The 17,981-nt window shown below is 44.3% G+C and overlaps 1 protein-coding gene across 3 annotated transcripts in view; it reads right to left on the reverse strand.

The window, feature by feature from the left end:
- Positions 1-3,008: 3,008 nt before the first annotated feature.
- The window catches only part of FASN (fatty acid synthase), a 43,751-nt gene continuing 28,778 nt past the window's right edge, over positions 3,009-17,981 (reverse strand). For all 3 annotated transcript variants that reach the window (XM_087750598.1, XM_087750599.1, XM_087750600.1), the window contains 17 exons: positions 17,770-17,973; positions 16,650-16,800; positions 15,971-16,149; positions 15,264-15,383; positions 14,992-15,114; positions 13,075-13,298; positions 12,582-12,780; positions 11,363-11,514; positions 10,769-10,860; positions 10,466-10,617; positions 9,938-10,180; positions 8,708-8,896; positions 7,950-8,177; positions 7,269-7,489; positions 6,587-6,685; positions 6,213-6,464; positions 3,009-5,095 (listed from right to left, as the gene is read on the reverse strand). In XM_087750598.1, the coding sequence (XP_087606724.1) occupies positions 4,958-5,095; positions 6,213-6,464; positions 6,587-6,685; positions 7,269-7,489; positions 7,950-8,177; positions 8,708-8,896; positions 9,938-10,180; positions 10,466-10,617; positions 10,769-10,860; positions 11,363-11,514; positions 12,582-12,780; positions 13,075-13,298; positions 14,992-15,114; positions 15,264-15,383; positions 15,971-16,149; positions 16,650-16,800; positions 17,770-17,973 (2,966 nt within the window). In that variant the 3' untranslated portion in view covers positions 3,009-4,957. The remainder of the gene's footprint in view (positions 5,096-6,212; positions 6,465-6,586; positions 6,686-7,268; positions 7,490-7,949; positions 8,178-8,707; positions 8,897-9,937; positions 10,181-10,465; positions 10,618-10,768; positions 10,861-11,362; positions 11,515-12,581; positions 12,781-13,074; positions 13,299-14,991; positions 15,115-15,263; positions 15,384-15,970; positions 16,150-16,649; positions 16,801-17,769; positions 17,974-17,981) is intronic.

A 17,981-nucleotide genomic window follows, 5' to 3' on the forward strand; every position in this document is an offset into this window, starting at 1 on the left:
GCGTCCGCCGGGCCGGCGTGCGAAGGCGGGGGGCCGCGCTCCGCCGCTTTCCCGCCGCGGCGGCGGGCGCTGGCTGGGAGCCTGCCGGTGCTTGGACCCCCCCCGCCCGGGGCTCGGTGACGAAGGCCACGGGCGGCCTCCCCGCCGGCGAACGGGCACGGCCCCGCGGTGCGTGGGGCTCCCCCGCGGGCCCTGAGCCAGCCAGGAGGCCCCGGCCGTCAGCGGGGCCGCGCCTGGCACCGCACGGCCTCTGCAGCGGCAGCCGGCCTCGCCCGGCCCCGCGCCCGGCCCCGTCCCGCCGTGGCTGGCAGCGCACCCACCCTCCCCGGCGCCCGCGTCCCCACAAGGGCTTTTGGTTTGGCGTTTTGGCCTCTGTCCCCAACAGACGCCAAGGTGAAGCGGTTGTTGAGCGTTAGGAGAACTCGGACTAAGCGAGGGGGGCTCGCCGGGCCTTCGTGTCAGACGATCAGGGCGGAGAGGCGGAAATAATCATAGAATCATGGAATTGTTAAGGTTGGAAAGGACCTCTGAGATCATCGAGTCCAACCGGTAACCGAACGGCCTGGTCCACCTCTAACCCGTGTCCCTAAGCACCGCATCCACACGTTTTTTGGACACTCCCAGGGACCGTGATTGCACCGCTTCCCCGGGCAGTCTGTTCAATGCCCAACCACGCTCTCCATGAAGAAATTTTTCCTAATATCTAATCTAAATCTTCCCTGGTGCAACTTGAGCCCATTTCCTCTCATCCTGAATCCCCCTGGCTGAACCAAAAATAACAACATGCATGGCAAAACCATTCATTCAGCAGCATTTTATAAAGCTACTGACCACCGCCGGGATGAGCACAGCGGGGGATTTCCTCTTCTCATCTGCCGGTACCTTCCAGAACGTCAAAAATGCTGCATCTCTACTCCAGTCAAATCATCAATGTAACTTTAGTCATAGGGCTTTAGACGTTGTTTCTTTAAAAGGGGAAAACCTCCAACAAAACCATTACACACCCCAACAAAGCACCAGAGCCTCAGCAGGGTTCCACGAATAGTCCAATTGTTCAGCAAGTCTGTTAGAGCCTGTGCATTGACAGCCTTCACAGTTCAAGTTCACCATCAAAGCCTACGTTTCTTTCCCCCTCCCCAACTTTCTAGCACTCACAGCTGTGATGAACCCTGCTGCAAGAAATAGCTAAGCTTCAAGCTTTTCTGATTCTTTTCTACCATCTTCTGCTACCTTCCAGAGGCCTAAACACCCCATTCTGCGATTTTAAATACCCAGCCTCTCCAAGCCTCCTCCACCACTCCCCTTTCCTCTTATGCAGCTGCTCCAGGTGTTTTTTTTTGTTTTTGTGTTTGTTTTTTTTTTTCTTTCTTTCTTTCTTTCTTTCAACCCCAACTTGCTGGCAAGGTGTCTGATCTTCAGTTATGGTAACTGAACTAATTGCAGGAGACACAAACACCTGCTTCCTTTATCACTATTCTGCCGTAAATCTTTTGGGTTTTACTTGACCTCCATCTCGGCACCAGAAAGCTTCTCTACTTCTGCTGTCTGGTGTTGCTGGTTAAAGTCACCAGTTCTGTTAAACTGTGACCCTTCTTGCATTTTCTTAGCTATCATCTTCGGCAAGAGAGGCATATTTCTTTCCCCTCAGGAAGGTGATAGAATAGAAAAGGAAAACAATAGCCTTAATGCTGATGACTGCATGTGCTGTGTCCCATGGGTTCTTATCCTTACTATTAAGGCTAGATTGCAGATTTAAGGTATGCTACCCCCCATTTCAGAACAGCAAGGTGACACTGTGAGCCCAAGGAAGTTGATAGAGCCAACAGGGGACTCTCTCAGTCTCAAGATTAAGACCAGCGTGGTGCAGAGAAGCCTGTGAGAAGCTGGCTGAAAAGGAGGACGGAAAGTGAGTCTCTGTGGACAAGAGACTCCCGCTTCAATCAGCTGTGAGGGACTTCACTTCTGCCCTTGTCTTCTTAAAACAAGCAACTGCAGCATTTGGTTTTGCATTATGGTATTATTGTTCTACCTACGTCTATCTGATGGACTACTGAGAACCAAGCAGCAGTGCCAGCGCTAAGGCGGCTTTTATTTTTGGCACACTGTATTCAGCAGCCAGTTACATAACGGGTTACAGGGCAGCTGCTCCTAATTAGACAATTACGGGGAAAAACCCCAAATCAAAACAACCTTCTGCTTTTCAAATAACAACCACAAGAACACTGAGAGCATATAGGCTAGAAGTAATTCTTGAGCAACTTCTATTACTATTACTAACCAGTATCTGCAAGCTTTGCTTAGATGAGACCGAGAGAACTTGTCCAGCTCCTACTTTGACAGCTGGAACAGCATTAGTCCTTGCTCCCTCCACATAGCCTGTTCAGACTTGTTAAACACTTCAGCACAGAACTATTGTACCTGTTTGCTTAAAGTTTAATCACTCCTTTCTTTTTCCTTCTAGGTTTTCAATACAACCAAGGCAAGGAGGATTTTTTTTCAACTTTTATTTTTCCTTCAGACTCACAACTGCCAGTAGTTACATTTAAAACCAACCAACCAACCGACCAGTCCACGTTTGTTTTGTTCTATGTAGTATCCTATACCAGGACGTGCGTGGATAGTATGCAGTAGATATACTGAAATCCCACAGTACGCAAACACGCCCAGTTCACATAGCCACTCTTCAGTATTAGATTCTTTGCAGCTCTAAGGCACCTCACCCTCACACGTTGTCTGCCTCCCTCCTTCCATCACCACCTAACACCTGGCCCATACCTCACAACTAATAGCATTTATACCCATTGCTTAGCTAACACTCTCAACGACCTTAAGGTAGATGCTATTAGTCCCATTTTACAGATGGGGAAACTGAGGCAATACCATTAATGGCTGTCCAAAACCGCAACAATGGAGGCAGAATTAGAATTTGAGGGTTTCCACTTCAATCTTGTGGGCATGTGGGTTGGTTGTATCTAAGGTACCAAAATAATGGCAACAAGAAGCCATGCTCCAGAATAATAAGTGTTCTTTATTATTGTTATTATTTCTACAGACTCCAAATCAGATATGCGAACAGCAGGTTTTGCTTTATACCAAAAAATGAGAGATTCCACAAATGAAACACAGGATTAATAAATGGTGGTAGAGAATAAGACAAAAAGGCAAGCAGTGATCAATGCTGTTTAATACTAGGAAAGCCAAAGAGAAAAAGACACTCTTCAGACCAAAAAGTATTTAAAAAAAAAAAGGGGGGGGGGGGGGAAGAAGGAGAAAAAAAAAAAAAGAACAAGACTTATTTTGGAAATGCTTTAAGCTGACATTATGTTGGTTTTATTTCAGATTTCACAAAAGAAATACATTACAAAACTAAAACCAGTTAACCCCTATCAACAGAGGGTGGGATAAGCAGCAGACACTAGGTCAGAACCTGCAGTGAAGAGCCTCCCGCTCCTGTACTAACAGGATACCTCCCTGGTGGACGGAGAGAACTGGGGTTTTACAGCAGTTCTGAGAGGCACAATGGCTCCTCCTAGTTGGTGCTTTGTTGCTACCCAGCCCAGGTCTCCTCTGTATCATAAGTGTAGCAAGGATTTACTGATTTGAGAAAGGACAGATCCAGCATAGCAAAGGCAAGAGCTTTTTTAATTGAATTTTATGCACGTTTCCTTTAAAGGGCACTGTACCGTAAAACCATACCATCAAACTGATTACTCAGCTAACTTATGTGGGATCTCCAGTCTCATTACTGAGAGGAAAATGAATACACAAGGTTTAAACAAGCCCTGTACTAAATAAAATATACAGGGGCTTTGGGAAGATGCTTGTATGTTTGCCTGAGTTTTGGTTACAGGAGAGCAGGGGTAGGAGGATTTGTTCAGTTATCGTTGAGGAGTTCTATTCCGCCCCCCCCCCCCGCCCCCATTTGAAATGTCTGGCTGGGTGGTGAGACTGGAGGTGGGAGGGAATAAAATAAAGCAATGGTCTTAATGCTTTACTAGGGCTCTGATACAGCAGAGCACAGTACCACAGAAACAAAGTACCTGCCTAGGGACAGCTTTGCCTGTTCTTATCACACCCAAGTTAAGGCTGTTCAACACACAGGGGCATCTGTCAAACCACCCTGCCTTCCCCCCACCCCCTCTCTCCTCCAAAGAGGGGATGATGGCCAAGAATCCTCTTCTACCTTTTTCTTTCTGAACAGGGCAGGGCGGTGGGAGAAAAAAGGAAAAAACAAACAAAAGAAACCAGACTGTTCCAAAGATGCACTTCAGTTTAACAAATGGGCAACTTCCCCTTGTAGAATAAACTTTCCCCTCCAAAAAGGAATGTTTCTTTTCTCCTATAACCCACGATAAATTAAAACCAAGTAAGAAGTCTCTGGTTTGACACAATAAATACTTAGAATATATCAAATGAAAAAAAACAGTTACAAAAGCCTTAATGGAATCCTCTTTCTGACCTAACTACAGACAGATTCTTCACAGACAAAAGGTATCTCCGAAATCAGCTGCAGCTCCCCTCCCTGCTGACTGGGCTTGGTCACCAAGTGCTATCACATACCCTTTGGAATACTGTTAAGACAAAACAATATAGAGCACAAGAAATCTACTCCTAAACTTGGTTCTCACACTGCCAAGGATGTGGGAAGCAACCATCGGCGGGGAACCCTCATAGCAGTGCACAGTGACAGAGTCACAGCACTAGAGTAACACGGACAGGGGTACCAGGGGAAAACAAAGCAGAGGAAGGGAAGGAGGAGAGAGAACCCATAAAAGCTGGGAAAGGAAAAGATGAACAAGAAAGAGAGAAAGAGACCAATCAGGTTCAGCTGGACTTCCCAGTTGTGGCAGCAGAGCAGATGAGATGTTGAACAACAGGAAGAGTTCTTTGGGGTCTGTCATAGCAAGGAATGTTGTTGGCATTTTCTTCACCATTGACAGTAAGTAAGCAGAAGAAGTTAACCCTCTCTGACACTGACACGTGGCTCCGCCAGTGAGCTGTGGATGATCCCAATAATTGATTCAACACTATCTCCCTCCAATAAGGTGCGGTGATCCGCTTCAATAACATGGACAGATACTTTCCCATCGCATACCTGCACAGAGACAAAAAAGAAAAACCTTACATTCACAATTTACAACCAGCTGGTCACCTAGCTGTTTTGGGTTTGTCAGTCTTCTAAGTTACTCATAGTTTACACCACTGTCGCTATCAAACTCAGTTGAGAACAGCACCAGTTTTACTCTGACATTTTCATAGATCAGCTGCAGGGCGTTGTTTGGAACCAGTGTTTTAAAGCACAATATTTTGACAGCCTGGCAGTTGATCCACTCAGATATAAGCTAGACAAGAAGGCAACCAACCTGATACTAACAGAATAATTTACCTACAATATCAAAGAATTAAAGTAGCTACTTCCAAGCCCTTAAGAAAATCAAATAACCCTCCCCTCCACCTAATCTTTCTCCCACCACTATGCATCTTCCTCTTTAAGGTCATTATGTAACTTTAATAACATATATTCATTATTAATTCCAAACTAACTTGTAAGTCAGACGTCCGAAGGGATAGCACATGCGAGAAGCAGGAAGGTAATTCTGAAAATCACTTCCTTTTCTCCGATATCCGTACCATAACGTGAGACACTTACCCCTTTTACATGAACAGGGGCTAAAGAACAGTGACCTTATCTGGACTACAGGTTGAAAACCTAAGGTTTTTAGGCCCACAAGAAACCCACATACTAACTTCTAAGTGGTCCACAAAAGGTAACTAAGAAAAATCTGTCTATTGTCAGCAGGCTGACACTTGCTCTTCAAAAGTCTGCCCTCATGCAGTGGACAAACTTTACAGGTCTATAGTGAAAGGAGGAGACTAGAAGTTACTTCTGTCAAGTCACTCTCTTTTAACATCTTTATTATCTAAAGCTTTTCTAGAGAGCTGCAAGAATTAGCTATAGAAAACACTTAGCCAATATAGAGGCTAGACCTTCTCCTGGCCTTCACCACCCTGAGAAAATGCCTGGAACCAATCAACTCATTTGCTTTTGGGGACTTTTAATTCTTGTTAGAGCAAAATAGGTACAGAATGATCATCTCTTTCAGGTTGGTTTTGTCTCTTCTCCCTCAGTAAGGATAATTTTCCATGCTTTTCTTTTGCTCCCCCCAAACATCAGGAGAACCTCAACAGCCACCAGTGGGCCTGAGACTGACCTCTGAGAGTCTGTAGTCTCCACCCAGACTTTTTGCATATTCATTGTGAAACTTTGCCTGCATCAGTGTCACATTCCCATGATACTTGGCCTCTGGTATATACTTGTCAGCAGCCTTCAGTTTATAGTAAAAGGAAGCAGCAGCAAAGCTGAGTGCTTCACGATTGATGTTTGTATGAATCTGAGTTATCAGGTCTGCGGCAGCATTCACACGAGCCTCCAGATCTTTCAGGGGCAGAAGAACCTCCAGCAGCTGGAAATATAAACATTTTTTCCCGTTAGTCTCAATATTGGAGAATCCATCTCCATTAAACAAAAAACCACACCCCTCCTGTGCAACATAGAGATACTAAAAAAAAGAAAAAGAAACATTACCTTATTGTACTCCATGCCTACAAATTGCTGAACAAAGGCACACAATGCTTCAGTCTCCAATGCAGCCTCATTTCCTTGGGCCAGCTTGGCTCTGTAGCTCTGGAAAAGAGAATAAAATGCAAACATGAGAAGGATATGCCGGACCTTGAACGTTAGATAAAATCAATTACAGAACAAAGGGCTTTGAACTGGGGAGGGGGGGGGGAGCAGAGAAAGAAAAAAGACAGACTGAAGCTTGGGGTGGGGTGGGGGAGGAAGATCCCTTGACAGCAGATTAGAAAGCAAATCCACAGGTGGCACTTGCCAAGAGCCTAGTATCCTCTAGAAAGTACAACGAAAATGGAAAGGAAGGCTTAAGCAAGGTTTCCTAGCACCTCTACACAAGGATCTTGTCTTGCAGGCTCCAGGATCTTCCAGAAGACGTACTCACATCATGATTTACCACAGCAAGAGCAACATTTGTGTCCCAGCCCTCGCCAGTTAATGAAGATCACCCCCCATATGCTTCCACCCTTCAGCCATCCCTAAGCATCCACTATCCACAGCTGTCTCCCAACTCCCCTGTCAAGAAAAGTCTGTCAGCTTTTCAGATGGCTCACATGTAGAACAGTAAACTCCAAGAACGTGAGCCCTGATGACACAGGATGGTGCCCAGACAGAAGATTTTCTTTGTATCTCTTACCTGAGTGTATGCTGCCACAAAGGAATGAGACCCATCAAGGAGGAATAGACTGTTGAGTGCATGGGAAGCATTTTGTTGTGCTTGCAGCTGGGAGCACATTTCAAAGGCTACACAGGCACCAAAAGAATACCCAGCAATGCGGTAAGGTCCTTCAGGCTGTATCTGCTTCATACAGTCAATGTAATAGGTTGCCAGGCTCTGTATGCTGTCCAAGGGAGCAGCTAGAACATGGAAGCGAGTTAGAAACAGACTCTAGTGAAAAGACACTGGCAGAGACAATTACATTTTCATGAGCTCAAAAACAACCCTGTTGGAAACATCCAGGTTATTTTGAAGGTAATTTTCTACACTATGGTTAGCAACTTACATTTTGGACAAGGAATAGCAATGTCCCCACTTTCCAAGGACAGGCGGGACAGCACACCTTGTTTTTCTCCTGCATGCTTATCTGCTAGCAGGGACTCAACGCAACATCCAATTGTTCCATTTCCCCATACATAAGCTCTTCAATCTAACCTAGTACTTCTTACCCGGGGATGTCTGACCTGACCCTATGCAGAGTATAGGTACTGATGCTTGATCCTCCCAGTTTAAGAGCCTAAAAACAAAGCTCTCTCTATAAGGCAACTACAGTTCAGAATGTTACATTTATGAATTCAAGATGCTGAAAAACTGAGATACCTTTTGTGCACTGGAGCCCATAGCAGGGCATGTGAAGTCTGGAGGCAAGAGTGTAGAAAACTGCAGTGGATCCTTCAATGGGGTGAACAAGGAAGAGAGGGCGCTCTGTGCCCTGAACATCATTGAGACGGGTGATCGTTGGCCCCTCTGGGTTCACCAACAAACTGTTCAAATCTAGTTTTGGAGGTTCGCCCGGGCTTGTCTTCATCGGTTGGGATGGCTTCGGTTCTTTGAAGGGAAGCACACCAGACAAACACAATTAGATTCAGGATCAGTCTTGGTCACACAGCCATAGTCCTTAAAGGAGAATCTCAGGGCTGCTCTGGATTAGCCTATTGGCTCACTAAATCATCAGGGCAGAGACATAGGGGATCTTCCTATTGTCTGTTGCTCTGCAGCAACTGCATATGCTTTTAACTTGCGGTAAGCATGACATTACATTGTTTATTCCTCAGACAGGTAAAAGGTCTCAAATTACATCCTGCACACAGCTGCTTAAGAGTACTCATGCAGGCAGATACTAGCCAGGCAAGAACGCAGCTTTCATGTTCTTTCTTATACCCTGCCCCCAAAACTGATGGGCCTGACCCAACAGTCAATGGACTTCGGTGACATGTCTGTCACTTAAAAGCCTTTCAGCTATAACCTTATTTCATGATTTGATAGAGGCTTATGTCATTAGAGATGAAAGCAACGGATTGGGAGCTTAATTGTTTGGGCTCAGGTGACTGGTAGGAACCCTGATCCAGATGCTATACCCTCTGCTTTCTGGGACTTGGAAGAAAGTTCACGCAGTTTGTTGATTGTAAGAAGTCGAATTTCTCTCATGGTCATAACGATGTCATAGTCTCTCTCCAGCGTCTGGCGCACCTCCACACCCATCAAGGAATCCAAGCCCAATTCTGCCAAGGAACTGTCAGCATTCAGGGTACTCACGTCGTGGGCACCTGAGGAAAAAACAGCACACTCACAAAAGGCTGATTTCTTTTCAGCTCTAGGCCTCTCTAGAATTTTCCTTCTTTCTCCTAAAACCTGAATAAACTGCAGCTACAGAGAATTACCTTTCAGGATCATCTAATGCTTTCACAAGTCACCTCTTCTACAACCCACATCTGGTCATATGGCATCTAGTCTTTAGAGTACACGTTAAATGTGCACAGCTTTATGACAGGGGATACATTAGTCCCAGCCAAAGAGCTGTGAACTTTGTCACTTCAGCTCTAGACCAAGTTCAGAACAGTCAGCTAGAGGAATTTCACATACTGGCAGCTCTAACTGAAACTGCAGCCTCAGACATAACACAACTAATCCTCAGCTACAACATGAGATGAAACAGTTATCACTGATGGCTGATTGCAACATTTGATGTCTATCACATTGGAGGAGGCGGCGATTCCTCTAGTCTTCATCCCCTCTTCCCCTTCAGTTTTCACACTGTTCAAGTCTCTCACCCTTTCCTTACCTGTAAAAGACTTTTCATAATAACACTTGCATCTACAGCTCTTCCTCCTGTCCTCCACCTTGTGCTGCCCCATATTGCCACCCTTCCCACCATTAGGCTTCTTACTGGCTTCTCCCTTTGTTGTCTTCACACGCTCTCTCCTTCCGAACTAACCCTACAGCTGGTACAATTTCCCAGACACTTTCCTATGACTTCTAAAAGACATGTCTGTTCTCCAAGGTCAGATTTGCTGCCAGTTACTGCACACAATTCCTTAAGTAATGCTCAGGAGACTATCTTTAATTTATCAGTACCTCTTTTGGTAGAGAACAAAGAATCAGTACACACTTCTGTCTGCAAAAGAGACAACTGAAGTGGAACATAGTAGAGCTGACAGAGATTATTCACTTTCAACACAAGAACCACACACCCACACCACAGGCATCAGGAGGAGATGCTAAACAGAGCACCTACAGCAGCACCACTGCTTTCCAAAAGCATTGAGATGGTAGACGCTGCCCAGCAGTGCCTGTCTGAGAGCACTTACCCAGGATGTGAGCAACAGCTTCTACAAGATCCCGTTTACTGTCTCCTTCAGTTTTCACAGAGACCTTCTCTGCTAGGACAAAACTGGATGTGACGGGATGAGGTTGATTCAGGAAGGTATCGAGCACCTCCAGGCACGAGCTGATAGGCTGGAGAAGGGTTCCCCCAATCACAATGTCTTTGTTTCCCATTGTCTTCACAATGACACCCACATCACCAATGGCTCCCCATTGGATTGCCAGGCCTGGAGGAGAAATCAGAAGAAAGAACACACTAGGCAACTAACTAAAGCACGTGGCAGCAACAAAAGAGAGTTAAAAACAGCTAAGCAAAGGCCTGCATTTCCTTTGTACTGTTAAATGGTCAGTGTTCATTCACACATAACTGACTCAGGGTAACAGCCAGGAGAGGAAACAGCCTTCAACATTCATTATCGTTCCAGACAAGCACACAAGTTTCTGGTGAGCTGGTTCTCCTCTGGATGTTTGGTGGGATAGATTATTCTGCACAATGAGTAAAGTCATCTTACCTGGGAGTCCATCATAATGTCGCTGCTCACAGATGCGCTCCATGGTAGAATTGGCAAAGCCGTAATTACTTTGCCCAGCATTTCCTTTTCCACAGCTTACAGAGGAGAAAACAACAAAATAGTCCAGGTCTGGACACTTCTTACGAGCCACCCTTGGAGCAGAGCAGGAGAGAGAAATTCCATCAGAAAACCCTGCTACCTATGTATTACCGTGGAAGGCTAGTGCAAGACTAAAACGATTAAGTTTGACCAGCTCTGTGAGCGTAAAAGCAGTTTATATTTGTCCCTTCTACAGACACTTACCAATCCAAATGAAGGGTGCCTAAACTCTTGGGCTTGTTGACCTCCCAGAATAATTCCGGGGTCTGATTTTCAATCATGGCATCTTTAAGGACCTATTGGGGAGGAGGGAGAGAAAAGAAAAAAAAAAAAAAAGTGCAGTTTCAGTATCTCCAGTTTCTCCATTTAGATTTGCCACGTGGTTTGAGATATGAGAGGATATCACTACACAATACATTTCTGCAACTTCACAGTACAGACATATCCTGAATGTCCTGAAATATGACAAGGACCACATGGCTTTTGGTAAGTCTGCTTTTTTCAGTACTGCTACTGCAGCCTTCAACTGGCAAGTTCCATATGGTATTTTTCTTGTCCCCAGGGGTCTTGGGCAACATTCGTCTTATCCCAGAACTGAGCTCGCTGGCCAAATACTGTTGCTTCCCAGGCCAAGGGGCCAGACCCATAAGTCTTTAGTCACCAGGTAAGGCCAAAGCACAGTGTCCTTTGAAACACAGAGAGGCAATCTAAAACTGTATGAAGCCTGACTGCCCTCAATAAAAAAGCCACTTGAATGGCTGCTGTTGCTTACAAGTCCTAAGCATTTTTATCACTTACCAGAGCCAAATTAAAGATGCCTCCAACTGGGCCAAGCTGCAAAGCTTCTTCTATTAATTGCTGTGCTCCTTCTAGTGTCCCAATATCGCTGGTAGATACCAACACTTGGATTCCCAGTGCCTTCCACCCTCTAACACATTTAGCCTGGTAGCCTACAAAAAATAAAGGTGAACAGTCCCTGGGATGAAGCATTCAAACCATAAGGCTTTAGGTAACCTGCTCCTTATGCTTTTCTGACTAAATAGAGACTGAATAGCTAAGTAATTCCCGATTCAGCTACAAGAGGAAAATTGCACAGAACCTGAACAGTAGATAGAAATCACTTGAGTTTCAGAAATATTCTAAATAGATCTAAGTGGAGAACAGAGTCGGGAGAATGTAAGGGGGGGGCAGGAAGAAAACGTACAACAGTGAAGGGAAATTAACAGGAATTTGGGTAGTGAGACAGGAAAGAATGGTTAGATTGGAGCAAGGCAACGGATTATAGTAGCACAACCAGAAACTGAGAAGTAGAAGTATTTGATCTATGTGTTTGCTCAAGTGGGGCAATTGTGAACTTGCCAATAGAAAGAAGGAATCTGTAGAGACAGAGAGAAGTTTTGTTATGGCTGAATTTGTATGAAGAAACACTGAAGACTACGACCAATAAGAAATCTCAATGCCACAACTGTAATCAAACTAATGGCTTAAAACTGAGTAAGAAATGCTTACTGATGTTATCAGATAGTAGGGCACATCTTTACAGATGAGCTATCTGAAGGAGCAAGAGCAAGCATCCACACATACAATTTGAAGGACAAAGTATCTTTAGCCAGGAGTTTACAGGCCTTTCCTTGTGGCATGTGATCCACCATGCTACAGCCATTGGCCAAGTCAGTGAGGTAGCTGGATATAGACTTTGTAGAGGGGGTGAAGGTAAAAGTAAGGCTGCAGAAAAAATCCTGGGTAAGGCAGAAAATGGGCTAGTAGAATTAGGAAGCATAAAAAAACCCCAGGAAAGAGACAGTTGGAAAAAGAGGTCAAGTTAAAAGATACTTTCTCCTTTAGAATAAAAGGGACAACAGCTTGTTTGAAGTGAGAGAACATATACATGAGAGGAAAGAAAAGACATCAAGACATTATTATTTGCTGATAGGACACTTAAAAATGGAGAGAAACCACAAACTGAGGTCTGTTGAACAGCAGTCATGTTCCCTGTTCCTTTACGGTTTTTACTTACCGGTTCGTATCCCAGAACGAGATGTCAGTATAAGCTTCCGTGCTCCTCTCTCAACTAGCCACTGTGCCAACTCAAGCCCAAATCCTCCTAGGCCCCCTGTGATGATGTAAGACTTGGTAGACGGACAGGAGGTTCGGGACATGGCAGAGATTTTAACTGGTTTAGACCTTAAGGGATATTCTTTTTCCTCTTCTTGGATCTTCCCCCCCACAAAAAAGAAAAAGGAAAAAAAAAAAGAAGAAAAAGTAGTTAAGATCAGATACACAATGCATTTCTCTTTCCATGCTCTACTCCTCCAGTCAATGGGAATGAACCTTGTAGAATCATAGTGACAGATTTGACAGTTGCGTATGTTACAATGGCAGCAGTAAAAACAATAACCCTGTGCTGTCCTAGTTACACAACTTCAACTTGAACTGGATCAAAATATCCAACAAAGTCACCTGCAGAGGATGACAGATGCATCAGAGAATCAAAGTCATTATCTCATTACCTTGATCATAACTTTGCCAATATGTTTTCCTTGTGCCATGAACCTGAAGGCAGCTTCTACCTCTTCTTTGTTGAAGACTGTACTCCTCAGGGGCTTTACCACACCATCTTTTATGCCCTTCTTCAACAACTCTGATACTAAGTCCCACTCTTGGTTTCCATCCTCAAAGACTGCATCTAGTAGGATCCCATGAAATGCCACGTTCTTGAGGAAGAAAGCCATTCCTACAAAAAGCAACTTGGTTATCATTTGATGGCGCTGACATTTCAAAACAGAGTCTATCTTCTGCTTCAGAAACACTTCTGTGTAGGTCAGTAGTGGAAGACTGAGGAGTAAGGCAGTCATTAGTTGCTAGAATTCTACATTTTTCAAACTCATTCTTGCATATACTCTCTAAATGTTATATTAGGTTGTTCTCTTACAAGTAGACCAGCTTAACAGAAACTCCACTCACAAAATTGTGAGTCAAGAGGACAAGCTATATCATGGTCAGTCCGATATCAAAAAGGACATTTTGTGTCTAGTGACAGCTGAGTTAAGAGTCACAGAGGAGCCAGAATCCCATGTACGTCCTGTCCTTCTCCACAGGAAACTCTTCGTCATAGGAAGTTTTCCCTGATGCTAGGATCTTTTGAAATTTAACTAGAATAAGAAAGGAGACTGTCAACACTTGCTATATACAATCATTCTACAACAGGCCAACATTCTTGTCATTTTGCAGTAACACATCAGATTATAACATTCAAATTTGTTTTCTCATCCAAGAGACATCAGGTTAATCTTGTCCCAGTTCCATCAAAAAGCAGGAGTTGCTGTTGACTGTCTCAAGGGACAAGAGGCCTTGCAGAGGGGTCTGGATAGACTGGAACATTGCGCAATCATCAGTGACACGAAATTTAGCACAAACAAATGCCAGATTCCACACCTGAGACTGAGTAATGCCAGACAGGTATAAACTGGGAGAGGAGTGGCTGGAGAGCAGCCCTGCAGAAAGGGATCTGGGGGTGCTGGCTGGCAGCAGGCTCAATAGGAGCCAGCAGTGTGCCCTGGCAGCCAAGAGGGGCAAACCGCATCCTGGGCTGCAAACACAGCATCACCAGCTGCATTTAGCATTGGTGCGGCCTCACCTCGAGTACTGTGTGCAGTGCTGGGCCCCTCAATTTAAAAAGGATGTGAAGGTACTTGAATGAGTCCAGAGGAGGGCAAAGCTGGTGACAGGGCTGGAAGGCATGTCCTACCAGAGGTGGCTGAGGACTCTGGATTTGTCTAGTTTGGAGAGAAGGAGGCTGAGGGGCAACCTCATTGCTCTCTGCAGCTTCCCAAGGAGGGGATGTGGAGAGGGAGGTGCTGATCTCTTCTCCCTGGTATCCAGTGATCCAACGCGTGGAAATGGCTCAAAGCTGCACCAGGGGAGGTTCAGACTAGATACTGGGAAACAATTCTTTGCCAAAAGGGTGGTCAAACACTGGAACGGACTTCCTAGACAGGTGGCTGATGCACCGTGCCCGTCAGTGTTTAAGACGCATTTGGAAAATGTCCTTAAATAATACGCTTTAATTTTTGGTCAGCCCTGAACATGTGCCATGTGAAATGAATGCTGCTTCCTACTGCCTTCCTATCCAAGCACTTTGTGGGCAACATGTCCTATACTGGTTTTAAAAGAAAGACTTTGAGGAAGATAACTTAATTATTTTGCATGTTTTATGCAGGCTTCCAGAAAAATGCTGAGTGCCATACTTCTCCAAGAAGGTATTTGTTGAAAAGACTACGTAAATCGTTAGTGATAAAAGTGAAACCAGTATTCCAGCTAAAAGCTTTTCTAAATTTGAAGATTAGTCTGTGTTAAGATAGTATACAGGTTGTGCTGTCATGCTTGCTTAAACCTAACAAGATGGATTTCCCAATGCCCCATCTTACCAAGCTGACTGTTGTTAGACAGATCAAATTTGCCTATTTCCAAAAAGCGCCCGTGTCGAGCAAGACAACGCAAACTGGCTTGGAGCTTCTCTTCTGCCAAGGAATTTAGCACAAGGTCGACACCTGCAATGAAAGGAGAAGCAACTATTTAATAAACCCAACTTTGCTGAGGGCCTAAGCCTGTTTTCTAGCGACTCATTTTGTCTTTAGAAAGTGCAACTGGGTAATGTGGCATAGCTGACAAAAGAAAGAAAAGTATTCCTTGAACTTACCTTTTCCATTGGTAACTCGCAGTATATGTTGCTCAAAGTTAGTATTTCGGGAGCTGGCAAAGCTATTAGCATCCAGCTGTGGGAATCTTGCTTGGAGATACTCACGTTTCTCAGTGGAGCCTGGAAGTAGAAGACAAGCTGAATGATGCCAGTACTCTTACGTTAAGTTTTTTTATGATGAAACAGCCTATTTTCACCTTCACATCTTTTCCCGAGGACTGTAAGTCTCAGCAGTCATCAAGCACTTGCTTCAAAGCTCTCAGACTCTCAAGGTGTCAAACCTTAGGACAAAGTCTGTCTAGTTGTTACTGCTCATTTATGAGATAGAGCAAAGACCAGAAACGGACCAAGCCTTACAATGGATAGACATTCTTTGATCACATTACTGAATTTAAAATGAAGCCTTGATCTTCTTCCATAGTTTCGATTATATAGTGTACAGAGATAGATGAATTTGTCTGTGCTGTGGAAATTTCAAGCACACAGTCAGTAGCTGTATTTACCATTTATCCTGTTCTCAGTCTAGAAACTAGATCAACATTACAGGAGATCATATTGGGAGAAAGAAGGATATATATAAATATGTATTTTTATATATAAACATATGTGCGTGCGCACACACACACACATTTCCTCTCTCTATTTATTATATATATAAATATTATATATTTCCCCCCCCCGCCCAACATTGGGCCCTCAGTACTCACCTACGGTAGCAAAGACACGGCAGCCCATGCTCAGGGCAATGGCAATGGCTGCTTGGCCCACACCTCCTGAGCCCGAGTGAATGAGGATACTCTCACCCTTCTTCATACCACCTCGAATCACCAAAGCATAATAAGCTGTGGCATAAACCACAGGCACTGAAGCTGCTTCTTCCAGAGTCCTAAGGAGCAACGTGAACCAGAAAAGAGATCTTTAGCGTTGGAAAAGACTACTAGATTCTCCTGATGAAAACTGCTTTTCTGCAATGGAAAGGTTAAACTGCCAAGATAGACCAAAAAGTATAAATGGTGGTCAGTCATACAACAGACTACCACAGCTGCCAAGCACAGCCAAGAGTTTCATCCTTCTGCAAAAATATTTTAGTAACTAACCAGTAACAACAAACACCGAAATCCCAGTGTACACTGAAACACATGGAGCTAAGAGCCCAAGAAAGAGACGAGAACCTTGTGCAAGCCACTGTACAAAAACCAGCGCTCAACTCCTGCAGTGAATCTAAGACAAATCCTACAGCTGCTCAGGAGACTATAAGTCTGTTATCATTTCCCAGAAGGGAATCTACCCATCGTGCAGTCCTCTGGTCTAATCAGGGCTGTCAGCCTCAGGCAGCAAGGCAAATCTTAACCACATACACAAACCAGAAAACAGAAGTTGACCTACCAGTTTTCAGGCACCTCCCACATAAACCTCTTGTCGCAGTCTACCACTGTAGCCAGCCCCTTTGCTGGCAGCAATCCCATCACCCTTCTTCCAGCCATGTCCCGTCCTGAGAACTCCATGCCCAGCATGCACTGCTGCAAAGCCCAGTTACCTGAAACAACGTAAGCATCTTTTACAAAAGGAATCTCTCTTTTAAAATCCCCTTGGTCAAGAATTTACTGCAGCAGTAGTCCCTGAAAGTTGGAACCCCAGAGACAGAAAAAGTGCTGGGATTTGTCTACCATGTACATAGTTCATAAGTCACCATAGTTAATTTCTTGCTCTTAAGAGCAAGAGTAGCAGAAAAGGACTCGCTCTCATTATATCTTCCTCTTTATCCTTGATGATACTGGTTTAGTTTCCAGTTTTCATCTGAGAAATTTCATGGAAGTTTTCGGAGGCAATTTTGTTCCTCTTTGAAAATGAACGATACATAAACCAGAAAGGATGATCACAGCAAAGATAGCTTTACTGCAAAACCTTAATTTTTGCAAACACCCATTTTAGGCAGAGACTAATCTCAGTCATGAAGGGAAACCCAGCCCTGGTCAAGTTGCCCGTAAGAATCTCTAAATGCACTTTTTACATGTTCCGCCTCCCTTCCTTTCAACAGAACTTTAAAACCATTCAATAGACATTACATTAATTCTTAACTTCCTATGAGGCAAGATACTATCACCTCCATTTTGTAGACAGGAGGTTACTTCACCTTGCATTTTTCTCCCTTAAAAGCAAAGCATGTCCAGTAGCATGGCAGCATGGAACTTCAACATTCTCACCTTGGTATGTACCTTGCCCAGCTATGGAACCTCCAAGTTTTTTGGTTTTGTTTTTTTGTTTGTTTGGTTTTTTTTTTTTGTTTAATTCTGTCATATGAAAAATGGGACTGCAACTGAAGTAGGAGTTTTTGGTGTACAGCCCTGCAGCAGGGCTATACTTCCTTTTGAAAAGTATGCTTTCTTGCTGAACAAAAACTGATATATACTTTAGCCAGTGCATAACTAACATTCAGGAGATTATGTAATAAGTTCTATAACAGTAATACATAAACAGATTTTCTTCTAGTGTAATTTTAACTCACCAGGGATAGCATCTGGAGAAAGCTTTCCTGTGGCCAGCATGATGTCTCGGAAGTTGAGAGACGCATAATAGACTTTGCAGAGTTGAACATTGGGATTAGTTGTGTGGAAGTGTCGAAGAGGGGAGGCAATCCAGCGAAGAGATGAGAGGTCTCCACGAGTCAACACATTTACATAGGCATATTCTGTCAACTCCTGAGGTTGTGCTGCAGAA

Source organism: Nipponia nippon, unplaced genomic scaffold, assembly GCF_047370975.1.
Source record: "Nipponia nippon isolate SJK-2023a ecotype South Korea unplaced genomic scaffold, ASM4737097v1 scaffold_14, whole genome shotgun sequence".
Lineage (NCBI taxonomy): Eukaryota > Metazoa > Chordata > Aves > Pelecaniformes > Threskiornithidae > Nipponia > Nipponia nippon.